General features: G+C 36.0%; 1 protein-coding gene across 1 annotated transcript in view; it reads left to right on the forward strand.

Moving 5' to 3' along the window:
* Window positions 1-7,484: 7,484 nt before the first annotated feature.
* Window positions 7,485-17,286, forward strand: part of LOC132551476 (girdin-like) — a 64,213-nt gene continuing 54,411 nt past the window's right edge. The window contains exons 1-3 of the mRNA XM_060215621.1: window positions 7,485-7,539; window positions 7,639-7,721; window positions 15,498-15,603. Coding sequence (XP_060071604.1) covers window positions 7,495-7,539; window positions 7,639-7,721; window positions 15,498-15,603 — 234 coding nt within the window. The 5' untranslated portion in view covers window positions 7,485-7,494. The remainder of the gene's footprint in view (window positions 7,540-7,638; window positions 7,722-15,497; window positions 15,604-17,286) is intronic.

Consider the following 17,286-nt stretch of genomic DNA (forward strand, 5'->3'; position numbering starts at 1 on the left):
AACGTGTTGTGGTCTTAAAACACTTCAACCAAAACGATCAAAACCCAATTACCATTGGAGTTGTAATTTCATTTCAGCTCTCTCTTTATAATATCGGATTTACATGTTTTTATAGAAACTTAATTTACTTTACCACAAATGCGAATAAAACTATCCGCTTATATTGATCACTCTTGTTGGGCCGAATGTAAGCGAATGGGAAGGGGGGTCTTATTATGGGAGGAGTACCCAGGGAAAACCCACGTGGTCGGGCAGGTGATCCATACCTTTTCAAGTCCGTTCCGAGAATCGAACCCCGGACGGCAGGGTGATGATACGAAAGTGTTACCACTTCGCCACCTGACCAGTCTGTTTTTGACATTACAGTACTGGGGACTTGAACAGTTATGCTTAAATGAAACATTATTAAGTTTGTCCACTTTAGTATTAATTGATACATAAGCTATTATTTTGCAGTCTATATAGTTACATTCATAGGTGTCGGTTTGGTAAATGCAAAAAGGCGTCCAGTGTATTCAGATAGCTATATTAAACCGTTTCCGTTTGACGTTGCTTTACTGCGAATGTTCAAGGTTGGAATATTTTCAATTTTAAATTTATTGTAGTTAAGTTTTAACTGAACAGAAATGTACTCCTATTGACTTTGCTCTAAAGTCTTCAACTTAAAAAAATCTTTCAAACAGTAACAACGTCACTCCATTTGCATACATCTATGGAGAGGCGTAGGTCTGAAATTGAACACAAACACATTCCGACGCGTTTTTCCTCCAAACTCATTGAAATCTAATAGATGTTATCTTCATGACATGCAGTGATGCTTTATTAAGTGGCATTTCATTGTGCATTTTTCAGTATCTTAGTGTTGTCCGCAGATTGTTTCCCACAGTCTACAGCTGATCTCTTAAAAGGTTTACTGTATCATAGCCCTGAGAAGAAAAGCGCATTGTAACGCAGCTTTTTTTTTTAGTGGCGTGAGGGGGGGGGGGTGGGCTCTGAGGGGAGTGGGGAGGAGGGTCTGAGGGGAGGAGGGGAGGAGGGTCTGAGGGGAGTGGGGTCTAAGGGGAGTGGAGAGGAGGGTCTGAGGGGAGTGGGGTTTGAGAGGGGTGGAGAGGAGTGGGTTCTGAGGGGAGTGGGGTTTGAGAGGGGTGGAGAGGAGGGTCTGAGGGGAGTGGGGTTTGAGAGGGGTGAAGAGGAGGTTCTGAGGGGAGTGGAGAGGAGGGTCTGAGGGGAGGGGGGTTGGAGAGGGGTGGAGAGGAGGGTCTGAGGGGAGTGGGGTTTAAGAGGGGTGGAGAGGAGGGTCTGAGGAGAGTGGGGTTTGAGAGGGGTGGAGAGGAGGTTCTGAGGGGAGTGGAGAGGAGGGTCTGAGGGGAGTGGGGTTTGAGAGGGGTGGAGAGGAGGGTCTGAGGGGAGTGGGGTTTAAGAGGGGTGGAGAGGAGGGTCTGAGGGGAGTGGGGTTTGAGAGGGGTGGAGCGGAGGGTCTGAGGGGAGTGGGGTTTAAGAGGGGTGGAGAGGAGGGTCTGAGGGGAGTGGAAAGGAGGGTCTGAGGGGAGTGGGGTTTGAAAGGGGTGGAGAGGAGGGACTGAGGGGAGTGAGGTTTGAGAGGGGTGGAGAGGAGGGTCTGAGGAGAGTGGGGTTTGAGAGGGGTGGAGAGGAGGGTCTGAGGGGAGTGGAGAGGAGGGTCTGAGGGGAGTGCGGTTGGAGAGGGGTGGAGAGGAGGGCCTGAGGGGAGTGGGGTTTGAGAGGGGTGGTTGTTGTTAGTGATTTTTCTTTTTTCCCCTGATATATTCATCTTGTCGAAATATCTGCTCGAGCGAGCTTTTAAAGATATCTGTTTCGATAGCACAAAATATAGTTCAGCTAGATGGCACCTTGATTCAGCCTTGAAAATGTAATCTTCTTCTTCTTCTTCTTCTTCTTCTTCTTCTTCTTCTTCTTCTTCTTCTTCTTCTTCTTCTTCAGTCTTCAGTTACTTACGTCCTTTCCGTAATAAATTATTACATATGAAATTGGTTTATCACGAAATAGCCTGTTTTCTGAACGCCGTTCAAGATTAAGGCGAAATTACTCCGAACTTGGAAAGAATAACATAAGAAACACCAACAGATATTTGAAATATGTGAGCGAAGTGGTCTATTGATACTGGAGATCGCGTGTGTGTTGTTTACGTAAGTATAAAACTATGTAAAACACGTGTACATGTAACCTGCTACTTTTCCATCACATCCCGTGAATTGCCTTTCTCATAAATCTCTCCTAGTCCTACAGTGATTACTAGTCCTACATACTGAGACGGTCAGATCTCACTGACCACTCCTAGTCCTTCAGTGAATACTGGTCCTACATACTGAGACGGTCAGATCTCACTGACCACTCCTAGTCCTTCAGTGAATACTGGTCCTACATACTGAGACGGTCAGATCTCACTGACCACTCCTAGTCCTTCAGTGAATACTGGTCCTACATACTGAGACGGTCAGTGAATACTGGTCCTACATACTGAGACGGTCAGATCAGGAAAACTAGACACGTGTTCTTTGTTTTGTATTTATAACTGAAATATGAATAAATATGCAAACTACGAACTCGATAGATAATGATACAGAAGTTCACACATAGTGACCGTTGGTGTGAGGAGAAGAGGTGGGGCTAAAATGAGAGGGGAGCGGAGGGAAGGGGGAGATGAAATAGCCAAAGGACATAGTGCGTTTACTGGTCATCCGACCTGACTGTCAGATTTCATGGTATAAATCACAAACGATGTAAAAATCCCAAGAGAGTGAAAGTTACAGCTATGATAAAACACCTCGATCTTTTCCTGCAAAGAAACCAACAGGGACAGTTTTCCACCAAGCTGTTTAATTACAATTTCCCTATTGTGAAGCAGCAATATGCATCCCCAATCTATTGTGTTTACATGTCGTATTGATTCGATATTCAAAGATTTGCTCCCAACATCACGATTTTCGGGCAAGATGTTGGGAACTGACAATCTCATAAGACAGGGTTTTGAAAGTCATAATCATAGTCATAATAATCTCTCTACTATTTCTACTTCTTTGTGTGATAAAAAATGGATGTTTTTAATACTCGTTAGCATGCCTAGTGGTTCCGTTGATGTTTGGGAAAGTGACATTCGATATTACTACGTCATGGGATTGACCAAAATGTATATTCCGTGTGTCGTTGGGGAACTAGTATACGCTTACCCTTTCGGAACACGTGGCTTTATTCTATTGTACTTTTTGTAAGAGTCTGTTTCTTTCTCTTTTTCTATATTTTCATTAAATTTGCGTTTGAATTAAGATCATATTGACATGCAGGTAATTTGTTGTTTCAAAAACTCGATGATACATTCTCGCCTAAATATGACAATTAAAATGGTTTTATTTACAAAATAAAGAAGAAGTGGGTTTATCTCAATATCAAACATCTGACGATTTAAGCTATCTAGTTTTAGTGTATAATGAGGTTAATCACAGACATGCGAATCCGACACAATGAACCTCACTATGATTGATAACAATATCATTAATATTCCAGAGGTTTAGATCAATTAGGATGTTCGATAAAAATGATGATCCAAGGGTTAAAAGTGGTCGCCATGTTTAAAAATCGACTCGAGTCACTTTCCCTGCAATCAAATTGACATTGTAATCGGTGTGCAAAAACATCTGTACTGTTGGGGAAAACTTACATTTTTATATAGTTTCCAATATATTTTTTACACATTAGTTGTTAATCTTTTCCTATAGGATTAAAAAAATTATAGTACATTGTTAGTTCCATTTATCTAGTATACGGTTTAAAAGAAGACAACATGAACTTTGAAGTATGAAGGGGAATAACTCTTCCGACAGTCTATATAATCTAGCCGTCTCGCTTTCTGTCCGTTTTACTTATTATTTACGAAACATTTGAAAACAAGCTGAATTAAATTATGTGTATTGATTTTTGTCGTCAGTGTAGATCGTGCTCTTGTCAAAATCAAATTACTTATTTCTGATAAGTAAATTTAGTCACGGACGGTATCACGGCTTCTCATTGCTGACCCAATCGCGTGCCTTCATTTAGTCGTTACATCTTGTGAGAGTTTACAATCAAACAATGAAATTTTGTGTCATAACTTTTGATGACACTAGAGACGAATATCACGTGTTATATCAATTTCGTATGATACTCTCCTATATATAGTTTCAAATGTATAGTAGATGAGGTTAATATATTCAGTTTAACACGGACATAAATGTAAGATTTTAGTTCATATACACATAAGACATTGCTTATTACTATACCCGCTAAACATTGTAGGAAATGTATTGTTGTTGTATGACATAAACACTATGAACACCCATTCTCAGATATGTCACTATTCGAAATATGTAAAAAGTAATGATAACACCTCTGATGCTTTTCGACGATATTGAAGACTTGTCTGTGGTATTGAAAACTTGTCTATGGTATTGAAGACATGTCTATGTATTGAAGACTTGTCTGTGGTATTGAAGACATGTCTGTTGTATTGAAGACATGTCTATGGTATTGAAGACTTGTCTGTGGTATTGAAGACTTGTCTTTGGTATTGAAGACATGTCTATGTATTGAAGACTTGTCTATGGTATTGAAGACATGTCTATGTATTGAAGACTTGTCTGTGGTATTGAAGACATGTCCATGGTATTGAAGACTTGTCTATGGTATTGAAGACTTGTCTGTGGTATTGAAGACTTGTCTATGGTATTGAAGACATGTCTATGTATTGAAGACTTGTCCGTGGTATTGAAGACATGTCCATGGTATTGAAGACTTGTCTGTGGTATTGAAGACTTGTCCGTGGTATTGAAGACTTGTCCGTGGTATTGAAGACTTGTCCGTGGTATTGAAGACTTGTCCGTGGTATTGAAGACATGTCCATGGTATTGAAGACTTGTCCGTGGTATTGAAGACTTGTCCGTGGTATTGAAGACTTGTCCGTGGTATTGAAGACTTGTCCGTGGTATTGAAGACTTGTCCGTGGTATTGAAGACTTGTCCGTGGTATTGAAGACATGTCCATGGTATTGAAGACATGTCCATGGTATTGAAGACATGTCCATGGTATTGAAGACTTGTCTGTGGTATTGAAGACTTGTCTGTGGTATTGAAGACTTGTCCGTGGTATTGAAGACTTGTCTGTGGTATTGAAGACATGTCCTGTGGTATTGAAGACTTGTCCTATGGTATTGAAGATGGTATTGAAGACTTGTCTATGGTATTGAAGACATGTCTATGTATTGAAGACTTGTCCGTGGTATTGAAGACTTGTCCGTGGTATTGAAGACATGTCCATGTATTGAAGACATGTCCATGGTATTGAAGACTTGTCTGTGGTATTGAAGACATGTATATGTATTGAAGACTTGTCTATGGTATTGAAGACATGTCCATGGTATTGAAGACTTGTCTATGGTATTGAAGACATGTCTATGTATTGAAGACTTGTCTGTGGTATTGAAGACTTGTCTGTGGTATTGAAGACTTGTCCGTGGTATTGAAGACTTGTCTGTGGTATTGAAGACTTGTCCGTGGTATTGAAGACTTGTCCGTGGTATTGAAGACTTGTCTATGGTATTGAAGACATGTCTATGTATTGAAGACTTGTCTGTGGTATTGAAGACATGTCTATGTATTGAAGACTTGTCTGTGGTATTGAAGACATGTCCATGGTATTGAAGACTTGTCTATGGTATTGAAGACATGTCTATGTATTGAAGACTTGTCTGTGGTATTGAAGACTTGTCTTTGGTATTGAAGACATGTCCATGGTATTGAAGACTTGTCTGTGGTATTGAAGACTTGTCTGTTGTATTGAAGACATGTCTATGGTATTGAAGACTTGTCTGTGGTATTGAAGACATGTCTGTGGTATTGAAGACTTGTCTATAGTATTGAAGACTTGTCCATGGTATTGAAGACTTGTCTGTGGTATTGAAGACTTGTCTGTTGTATTGAAGACATGTCTATGGTATTGAAGACTTGTCTGTGGTATTGAAGACATGTCTGTGGTATTGAAGACTTGTCTATGGTATTGGAGACTTAACTTTGGCCTTGGAGACTGTGGCCTTGAAGACTTAACTGCGGCCTAGCGAATTAACCGTGGCCTTGAGACTGTGACCTTTGAGAATTAACTGTGGCCTTGAGACTTTGACCTTGGAGATTTAACTGTGGGCTTGGAGACTGTGGTCTTTGAGACTTAACTGTGGCCTTGGAGACTGTGGTCTTGGAGACTTAACTATGACATTGAAGACTGTTGCCTTGAAGACTTAACTGTGGCGTTGGAAACTTAACTGTGGCCTTGGAGGCTTAACTATGGCATTTGAGATTGTGGCCACGAAGGCTAAACTCTGGTGTTGACGACTTCATCGTGGTTTTCACTTATCTGTGATCTTGAAGGCTTATCTCTGGCCTTAGAGGCTAACCGTGGCCCAAGAGACACATCTTCACACATCTAACATTGTATGTTTCTAAGTGACACAAATAGCACCGTCGAGATGATGTAGAATTACTTACTGTAACGGAGAAAACATAGGCCCCTTGTCCTCGTCTCCTCGTCTCCTTCTCCTCGTCTCCTTGTCCTCGTCTCCTCGTCTCCTCGTCCACCTCAAATTATCTTAAGTCACAAATCATACTGTATATTTAAACCATGATGTCATTGATTATTTTACTTAATCTACAGTTGATCTAACAAGATACAAATTCATAAACATATTTTCAAGATAAATTCTAAAATTTCGTTTTTTTTTCCTTTTTTTAATGGATTCCAATGCGGGGTGTATTTGTCTATAGTCCGTTATTTATTCAATTTCTTATGATTTATCTTATTTATTTAATTTCATTTTAAATCCCGGTTCATCGCAGCCACCTCGGCGAGTCGGTTGGAATAAATCACCTAGAGTTACCTCCACTTTAGCGTCATTGGTATCCACCGTTAGATGTCATGAACGTTCACCGAGCACCTTGCAAAGAATATAATTCTATTACCAATTTAACTAAATATCTTCTTAAACTAGTTATTTATTTAAGAACATATTCTCGTAATCAAATTCAAATTAGTTTGTGACCCAGATGTGCTGTCAAAATGATTATTGTGCTGTAATTTAATCATTTATAATCTTACATTCCGCGTAGGAATTTCTGCTCATAGGTCAAAGGTCAACGATGCTCATGTCAGCCAGTCGGTGTTACCTGAAAACTGATATTTGTGTGTGACCGTGTGTGACAGCGTCTATGTTTCGGTTATGTGAGATTTTCACGTGCTATTATTTTGTTTCTGATATTTCCGAATGGATTACATAATTTTCCAAGGAAAGGATTACTTTGATATGTAGTTTTCGTTATTGTTGACGCTCCGGTATTCGTCACAATGGAGTTAGTTTGTAAAATTCAACATGTCTCATGTGAATTTTACACTTTGTTAAAATTGAAAAGAAATGCATGATCAGGCAGGCTATTACTAAGAATGTCTGCCGCTAAAAGCGTTATGGAGACTCCACTCGTGTTATGGGTAAGGCTCGTTTTTTTCCTTGCAATGTCCTGAATTAATTTGAAAGGTTTTGTTTGTTTATGACCTGATCTAAGCACAGGTGTGTTTTCTTTTTTGCAGGTGGAGTCTTTCAATCAAGGTAAATCTGTCGAGTATGCCGACTTGTACAATGGGATATTCCTGAACGATGTCATGCAGCAGATGTAAGTGTCCTTCTCCTGTCAACAATTAATTAATTATTATTTATGAACTGCACTTAAAAGTCTGACTAGTTTACATGTAAATACATGTTACATTCTTAGGTATAGATCCACTTATAAAAGAATATTGTTATCAGATTAAACTCGAGATAACCCATACTTCGGATAATCAAACCAATGTGTGGTTTTTTGTGATTTAAAAGTGTTCATTAAATACCATACAGTGCCTTCATTGTTGGAACATATTTGACATTTTTTTTTATATCTTTTAAATGTATCTTTTAAGATAATGAACATGTAATGTCAATTGATTATACCAGTAAATTACATAAACAGATAAAGATCACTGTATTAGGGCTAAATGATTCCCCCCAGGTATTACACCTTTGTTTGTATAGAAGGTGTTAGACTGGAGGGCGTGTCATACAAATACATAATGGAATCAATTAAGAGGTCATGAACTTGTAGTTTAATTAACTGTAGTTAATTGTAAAGGACTGAAATCTTTAACTAATACACTACATAACCTGTGCATGCAGACATGCAGCACAAAAAACATTTTAAAAAATGAGATAGAACCTAGACGTTTGTAAGTGCCTTGGAGAGTTTTGAGGTGCAGTAGCATCCCTCTAAGCCATATAACCATTTGTTCATCCACGCTCATCATGTTGGTGAAGAAATAACAAAAATATTCATTTTTATAATCTGTTTTGCAAAAGACATTGCAAAAAAAAATTACCCCATACTTTCAATCAGAGGTTGTGTTGGTGTCTTGCTGAAAGATGATAAGTTATTGATTAATTCAGACTTTTTTCAAAGTTTTTGAAACATTGAATTTTTTTATGGGGAATTCAAATAATAAAGAAAATCAATGGTTGGACAGTTTGTATGATGTTATGGGAGGAAAAAGTGCATTAAATTAAATTAAGGTGACCCACATGGTGTTTACCTTGTACCCTGATGAGGTCACATATAGTAAATACTGTGTTAGAGCTGTGGAAGTGCTGATAATGTTTGGTACTTTATGATTCATGCAGTTTTAGATTAACTGTGAAGGCAAGCAAATAACTCTTTCTTAAAGACTTGATGTTCTATAAAAACACTTTAGTTTGGTTTAAACATACAACTTGTTTCCTGTTGACTGTTTGGTGAGTTGGTCACTTTCCGTTCCTACCTGTGTATATACATATAATAAACACTTCAGAGGCGATATGTATGAATTAAACTCTAACTTTTTTTTTATCTTTGTCACGATATCAACCGCAGCAAAGACAAAAAACTAAATCATGGATAGTGTTGTATATGAAAATATTGATTATCACATTTTTTTAATACTTTATCATATATAAGACATAATTGATCTCATATCTTAAGTTAAATTTTATCCTGTAAAATTTTCATGTTTTAATCAAACTTAATACACACGTGCATCTTAAATGTGTTTCTGAAGATGATAGATAAGATTTAATTATGTAACCAAGTAGATGAGGCCAGTATCAAATTATAACGGGGAAAAAAGCCCTGGAATAACGCGAGATCTGACATATGTGTGTTGTGTGTAATTGTGAAGATACCTTGATGTATTATGGAAGGCCCTAAATCTGGATGTAACCATTTAACAAAGAATGCTGGCCATTATCAAAATACCATAACTAATGCTTAATCACCCACACATAGTTATAGACGTTATTCAATTAGGGAAGACTTAATCAAATTTTGTTCTTAAGGCAACATGATAAAATTTGTTTTTAGTAATAGTTTTCCAACTAATTATATATATATATAAGCCTATTCAAAGCAAGTCCATAAGTATTTTGACAGTTTATATTGCACAAAGTTTTCTGAAATCCTTGTGTAGATAACTTACTAGTGGTCATTTTAATATGAAAATATTAGAACCATAGAATTTGTTTGATTTGACCCAACTTCCACACTTCATCAAAGAAAACTCAGCAAGACTCCATTCTCATTCTATGATGATTGATAATTTTGTTATCATAAATCAAGGATTAGTTTGTTGTTGATGTTGATGAAATGTTTTTTGAACCATGATACCTATATGTTTATGGTGCTAGTGTATGTATTTTTCTGGATTTACCTGGTAAAGTAATACAGAATCGGACTGAAACACTACATTACAGGACAGTTTAAAGGGTCACTTGATATCCACAAATTCTACCACATTTAAATGTAGCTGATGTTTGTACAAGTATGTTAAACTTGTTGGTAGATAAAAGTGATTTAATGACAATATGATGGTGTAAGGGGTGTGATCTTGTCATACATTTTTACCCTAAAATGAAATCATCACTCTCAAAATTTGATATTTAAAATTTTTTATTGATTTTTTCATATTTTCTAACATCCAATTTGTAGTAGTATCATATTTCAAAAGTGAACAAGGAAATAAAGGTTTAGAAACATTTCAAGCTGTGATGAGTTAAGATATAAAATCGTAAACATGTTCTGTACTGTTGGATGTATGTTTCAAATATTAATACGATTACTGATGGATATGCTGAAGGTTTGGTTTTACACATCTTTAATGAAAGAACTGCACTACCTCCATGGTTCAGAGACTGTATTCAATTTACATGTGTTGTGATGGCCATGTTTAATGAAGATGCCGCCATGCCACGGCTTGTCTAATAGTAATGATGCCGCCATGTGTGGCCGCTGATCAGACCATATGTTTTCACTGACAGCTTACAAAACTGTTTGATACACGTATGCACGCATGTAAACAGAAAATTCTTGTAATAGTTCACATGCACTTCTGTCTCTGGGTTTTACACTTAACTAATTGATAAAGTTGCTAATTCTCAATATAATATAATTCAACTTTTATCACATTTTGTACATTTCATAAGATTTAAAAGAAAACACCTGATAAGAATTCCGGAGTATTTTAACTAATTGCCCCTAAATGTGTGTCAGTAGTATTACACTGGGTAAATACATCCATACCGCAATACTATGGACTTTCATGTTTAGATATTATCAAAATTTCAAAAATAATCATGAAAATTAAATTTCCTCTCTTATGATCTAAATGGACCTCAAGTCACAGACTGTGATATAAATGTCTCCATTTGTATGTCTACATAAATATTACACTAAAACTCTCAGAGGTATCAACAAAAAGCTTTATTAGTAGATACATATGAACAATAGCATTGCAGTATACAAGCTTTTGCATGATTTAGGAGTTATTGCCCTTTGCTATTTTTCATACTTAAATTTTGTCCCATTTGGGGAGCATAATTTATCTCTTACAGTCCATGTGTTCTTTATGAACAGACTCCCCTTTTGGATGTGACATGGCAGTGCATGTGCTTTACACATGTGATTCTGCATGTACCTCTCTTCATACCCAGATGATTCACACACATGCTAATTCTATTGATGTTGACAATCGTAATTGGGATTTCAAAGGTCACCATGCTGTAGAACAACAAGTTGATAACGGGAGGTTCTCTAGTGTGTTTGTCTGGGACTTATCACAGATATATATGGTTGTACATGTCAGTAGAAAAGTCTCATTGACTCGTTATTTGTTGAAGTTCATGCCTGGTGTTTTATTAGTTGTTATGTAACTTTGAACGCTATTAATTGCACAAATGCATGTGTAAATCCATGATTTGTAGAAAAAGTTGTATTTATTTCATCTTTAAAAACACCTCTTACTATATTTTATTTCACTCTTTAGTGATCAAAAAAAAAATGTTTATACAAATTCAAATTAAAAGAGAAAAACGCCTCAAATATATATATGTATTTTAATCCATAACAGCTAATTTACTGAAGTAGCTATAAAGCTATAGACATACATGTTTAAACTGCAATAAAAAATCTGGATTAACCTTGAGTTATAAATTACTAGGCTGTAGTTAGGTTTACATTCAGCAGTGTTGTGTCTGTATACACTGTCTATAGCTGTATGATATATTAGTTGATTTACAATAGGAAATAAAGTCTTTGTGTTTTATATTTAACAAAGACAATGACATGATGGTAATATATGTAGAAATTTCCTGCTGTGTGTATATACAGCCTTGAGAATCAGAGGCTGTTAGCTGAAGCCTTAGTATCACAGCAGGAACTGAACATCTTTTTCATTGCTTCTGGCATTCCTACTTATTTAGTGCTGTTGACCACTCCAATTATAGAAGTTATAGGAGATTGAAATGCTTCCTTGGGGATATCAGAAGTTGTCTTTGGGGTCAAAGGTGAAGGAGGGAGTTCACGTCACCTTACTAGTCTTGACTGGTGGGGCTTTGAATTTTACTTGAGTGTCCATCTCGAGACTGAAATGTCGCTAGTTTGAGCCTCAGTGGGGACAAAGTATTTCTTACTTCTTCCCAGTTCTTGTTGGTCAAGGCAAGGTAAAATAGATAAAAACCTTGGATTTGAAAATTATTATACTTGTACTTTTATGTATTTCATTGACAAACTTTGTATCCTACACATCGACCTGCTATATCAGATTTAGATTCAAGTGGGTAAGACTGTAGTATCTCATTTCTTGAGAAGCATTTGGCTAAATAACTGTACTGTTATATATTTTACCTGACCACATCCACTTGAGGTTTGTAGGTATGTAGTGGTCAGTGGGCTGGAAAGTTCATACCAGTATTTCAATGGCACTTTTTATTGATAAGGTTTTATCGTTCCCTTATCCTGGTTCCACTCACAGGCTACCTTTTAATTTACCTGGTAAAGTCAGGTGTATATAAAGGTTATCAATTCATCACACGACATCATGTCTTAATTTGTATAGATCCATTATAGACGATTAGGACAGATTCTCCAATCATATAAATATTGACATTAATAGATATTGAAGGACAAAAAACAGAAATAACTGTTTATGATAGACATTTTTTCAACGTGAATAAAGGTCATTATAAAACCTGCTGGTCTTTCAATTTACTGGGACAGAATTTCACCAAGAGTTACACAAATAAGCACAAAAACTCAAAGAATTTCTGCAAAATGATTTTTCGTTAATATATTTTAGTCTCCGAATCAGAGCTAAGTATGTTAAGTTGCATTCATTTAACAAGCTTATATTTATTTTCTGGTAGTTTGAACAAATTAGAGATAAAAAATTTCAGTCTCATATTTCTTCTAGTTCTTAATGAATTCACGATTCCAGAATCATCCCTGAGATTGGCCATAATGAAATATGGTGGTTAGAAGCTCCAGGTTAACATCTGCAGGTATAATGACATTTAAACTAAAAATAATTTTATGAAATAATCCATCAGGTGGAAATAAAGAAGGGATTGTTTGAAATTGTGAATTGATTCAAAACACACATTTGATTGTTTTGGCCTAATCCATGTTATTGAGTAGAAACAAACATACCTTTTTTTAGCTAAAAGCTGTCTATAATTGTATAGTAACAGTGAATGAAAGGTTACAATTCTGCAAAGTACTAGTTTTATCATCAATTAACTCTCTCTGTAGTGATATTGTATGTAGGATCAATTATATTGATACTGTAACAATAATGTATGAACTGTGACACATCTATAACATGTTAAATACCTCAGCATGCATGTCAGTTGTGACCTACAATGGAGAACAGGCACAAACGGAAATGCTTTGTATGTAATAATCAATGGCTGGAATTATTTATGGTATCTTATTACGTGCTTGATCAACTCGGGCCAATAGCTATTGCACGTTATTATAAATATCATTGATTTATTTTGTGCATGTTTGTCAATATGTTATCTAGACAAGAGTTATCTGCCCTTGATCATTTTAATTTTTGACAGAATTGTCTGCCCTTTACAATGTTTCCAACCTCATAGTTGCTATCTAATGTCATAGCCCTTTGAGATCATAGACTGTTAAGGGAATGTATTATCAAATTTTTTGTACAGTTATCACATCCTGTTGGGACTTACTAAAATTTTGAGGGCCCATGGCCACTGTATCTCTTAGTAATAGGACTCAAATTTTTTGGAATGGTATTGTGGACTCGCCTACAAAAAATACTTAGTCATCTGTATCAATTTTTGATGAAGATTTAAGACTTAATTAGATCCAAAGTTGATTTTGAAATGTTAAATACTGATTGAAAGGAAAGTTATTTCAGGTGAATCTAGCAGTTTTCACAAGGTCATGATAATGAATCAATATCAACATGACCTAACAAAATCCTGTCAGTTGGCAAAGCTATCTTCATTAACTTGGTTTTTAGCAGAGTTGTCTACCTTTCATTTAAGTGGTTTTGATAAGATGATCTGCACCTAATGTGATGTAGAAGGAGTTGATCATGTATCATTAATTGGTTAGGATTTAGAAATTTAAGTCCTGGACTCAACCTTACCAGAGGGAGTCTGGAACTCACTCAAATTTTGTGATCCCATATGCACTATATCTCTAAGTATTTAAAATATTGGTTTTCATTTTTTAAAACTTGCCTTGAAATAATCATACAAAATGTGTATGGAATGTTATTAGTGTAGGGTATATGTGTTGTACCCTGAGGAAGAACAAGGTAATTTTTCAGCTGTAATGATTGAGTGAAGCTATATCATCGATTATTGACCAAATAATGTCAACTATGCTTGTGTGATCAACAACTTGCAAGGTCAATGGGATTAGAGTTAAAGAACACAAGGTCAAACACGGTTAGAGAAAAAGAACGCAAGGACAAACAGGATTAGAGAAAAAGAACACAAGGTCAAATGGGTTAGTGAAAAAGAACACAAGGTCAAACAGGATTAGAGTTAAAGAAGACAAGGTCAAACAGGATTAGAGAAAAAGAGCACAAGGTCAAACGGGGTTAGCGAAAAAGAACACTAGGTCAAATGGGTTAGAGAAAAAGAACACAAATTCAAACAGGATTAGAGTTAAAGAAGACAAGGTCAAACAGGATTAGAGAAAAAGTGCACAAGGTCAAACGGGGTTAGTGAAAAAGAACACAAGGTCAAATGGGATTAGAGAGAAAGAACACTAGGTCAAATGGGTTAGAGAAAAAGAACACAAGGTCAAATGGGTTAGAGAAAAAGAACACTAGGTCAAATGGGTTAGAGAAAAAGAACACAAGGTCAAATGTGATTAGAGTAACAGAACACAAGGTCAAACGGGATTAGAGTAACAGAACACAAGGTCAAACGGGATTAGTGTTAAAGAACACAAGGTCAACCGGGATTAGAGTAACAGAACACAAGGTCAAATGGGTTAAAAAAAAAGAGCACAAGGTGGATTAGAGTTTAAGAACACAAGGTCAAATGGGGTTAGAGAAAAAGAACACAAGGTCAAACGGGATTAGAGAAAAAGAACACAAGGTCAAACGGGATTGGAGAAAAAGGACACAAGGTCAAATGGGTTAGAGAAAAAGAACACAAGGTCAAACGGGATTATAGTAACAGAACACAAGGTCAAACAGGATTATAGTAACAGAACACAAGGTCAAACAGGATTAGAGAAAAAGAACACAAGGTCAAATGGGTTTAGAGACAAAGAACACAAGGTCAAATGGAATTAGAGTAACAGAACACAAGATCAAATGGGGTTAGAGAAAAAGAACACAAGGTCAAATGGTTTAGAGAAAAAGAGCAAAGTAGCCGACAAGTATCCTTTTGTATGTAATGGAATTGATCCTGGGATCACGTCAACCCACAAAAAATTGAGACATGATTACTGGTCAAGGTTCTTTCCCCTTCTATATATCTATTACCTTACCCCGCTACACCTGTTTGATGTTTACCTGCATGGATGAAATATTCTAAATAACCTTTTATTCATTGACATTTGCAGTGATCCTCGTCCGACCAATCAGAGTGTAAATCGTCATGTGGACGATGTGGATGCACGGTTACATAACTGGGATCTTCTCCTCCGAAACATTAGAGGTTACTATGTGGTACGTATACACTGTGGGGTCTACATTTCAATATCAGGGGCCAACAACATGGATGATCCACGCCTAAATCTTCTTGAGCTGTTTTTATATGGAAAATTGAAAAAAACCTACCATTTACTTAATACTTAACATGAAAATCATTTTGTTTTGTTTTGTTTCTTGTTTTGTTTCTTAACTTCTGTCAAATTGATTATACCTGAGACATGAATTTGAAATTCTACATCTCAGCAGTTTGGACCTGAGTCAAATTCTTTATTTATAAACACAAAATCTACCCTCACCTAATATCACATTGATCTTGTATTTTGTGGAATGTGACCCAGCTGTCCATTGTTATTAGTACCGTCTTTGATGTATTCCGTGACACTCCCTTTATCACCACGAGAAACATGTCCGTACAGAAATAAGGATATGTATTTAGTCAACATTAGCTCTTTGAGTACTATATAAACCTGTATTATATAATTATCTTTTGTTATGGAAGTCTTAGTGACACAGAAAAAATGAATATCTCAGTGGCCAAGATCCTTCGCAGATTAAAATCCTCAAGTACATCTGGAAATATATACATAACAGTATTTACAGAAGTGTATAAATGGTCAATTTGGAATATTGGTTTGATATGTAAAATGTTTATATATATATATAAGGTATTACTTAAAGTTCTTTGATTTTCCTTGTTTTTGTCATGATATATTTATAAAACATGTTCTGGCAGTGGAAACGTACTAATATTCTAGATATTATCATTTCATGCATGATTTCAACATACTACCACACCACTCACATTTGACCCAGTGTCATTTAATATAAAGGTGCCTTGTGCAGATGTTGGAAATTTGATTCTGTATAATTATATTTTTATGAAACAAGCAAAGTGCAATGGAAATGTGTAATTATGTATGTGTGTGTCGATGTGTGCACAAATACTTAGTGTGTGACATACCGATAACATTTAGATTGTCTGTGACTTTTGACCTTATCACATAGCTATCTCTGATCTAGAACAATGTTTGTTCTGTGATAAAAGTACAAACATCAATATTGATTGATCACTTGATTGACAGACAAACCTGTTCTGGTGTAGATTTCTCTACACACTTAACTAGTATACCCAACAGAAGAAGAATTAAGAAAGGATTAGTATATTTTGTCTGGATTTCTGTAGGTCTACAAACACCAGAGACTTGTTGTATCTGTGGAACATTCATGTATCTCTAGTTTACTCTGGTAGTGATAAGTTTGTTGTAATTATGTAGCCCTAGGGTTTACAGGTCTTGTTTGTTGAAATCCTAGCCCTAGGGTTATAAAATGTATCAATCCTATTTAGGTCAAGATTAATTATAATCTGTCTTAACAAATATCGCATCTTGAAAAAAAGTTTTATCTTCAGTTTTGATTTATTTACAATTATAGCTAGTGAAGTGAGTTTTGATTTATAATGCCTTAGTGTGTATGATTTATAAATTCTTTTAATTCAAATTAAAAATAATTTAGAAATTGATTCAAAATTTTGATTTTAAATATGTAATGGTGTGGATACTACCAATGGCGTCAGTTTATTTATGATATGAATTTTAACATTATATTCAAATGTAAATTTTTCAATTACCAGTAAATTTGAGGCCAGTTAAAGACATAATATGTATTGAGCACAAAAGCAGCTAGATCACATGATGTTAA

Source organism: Ylistrum balloti, unplaced genomic scaffold (assembly GCF_031769215.1).
Source record: "Ylistrum balloti isolate Yb309-2 unplaced genomic scaffold, AGI_CSIRO_Ybal_v1 Utg370200, whole genome shotgun sequence".
Lineage (NCBI taxonomy): Eukaryota > Metazoa > Mollusca > Bivalvia > Pectinida > Pectinidae > Ylistrum > Ylistrum balloti.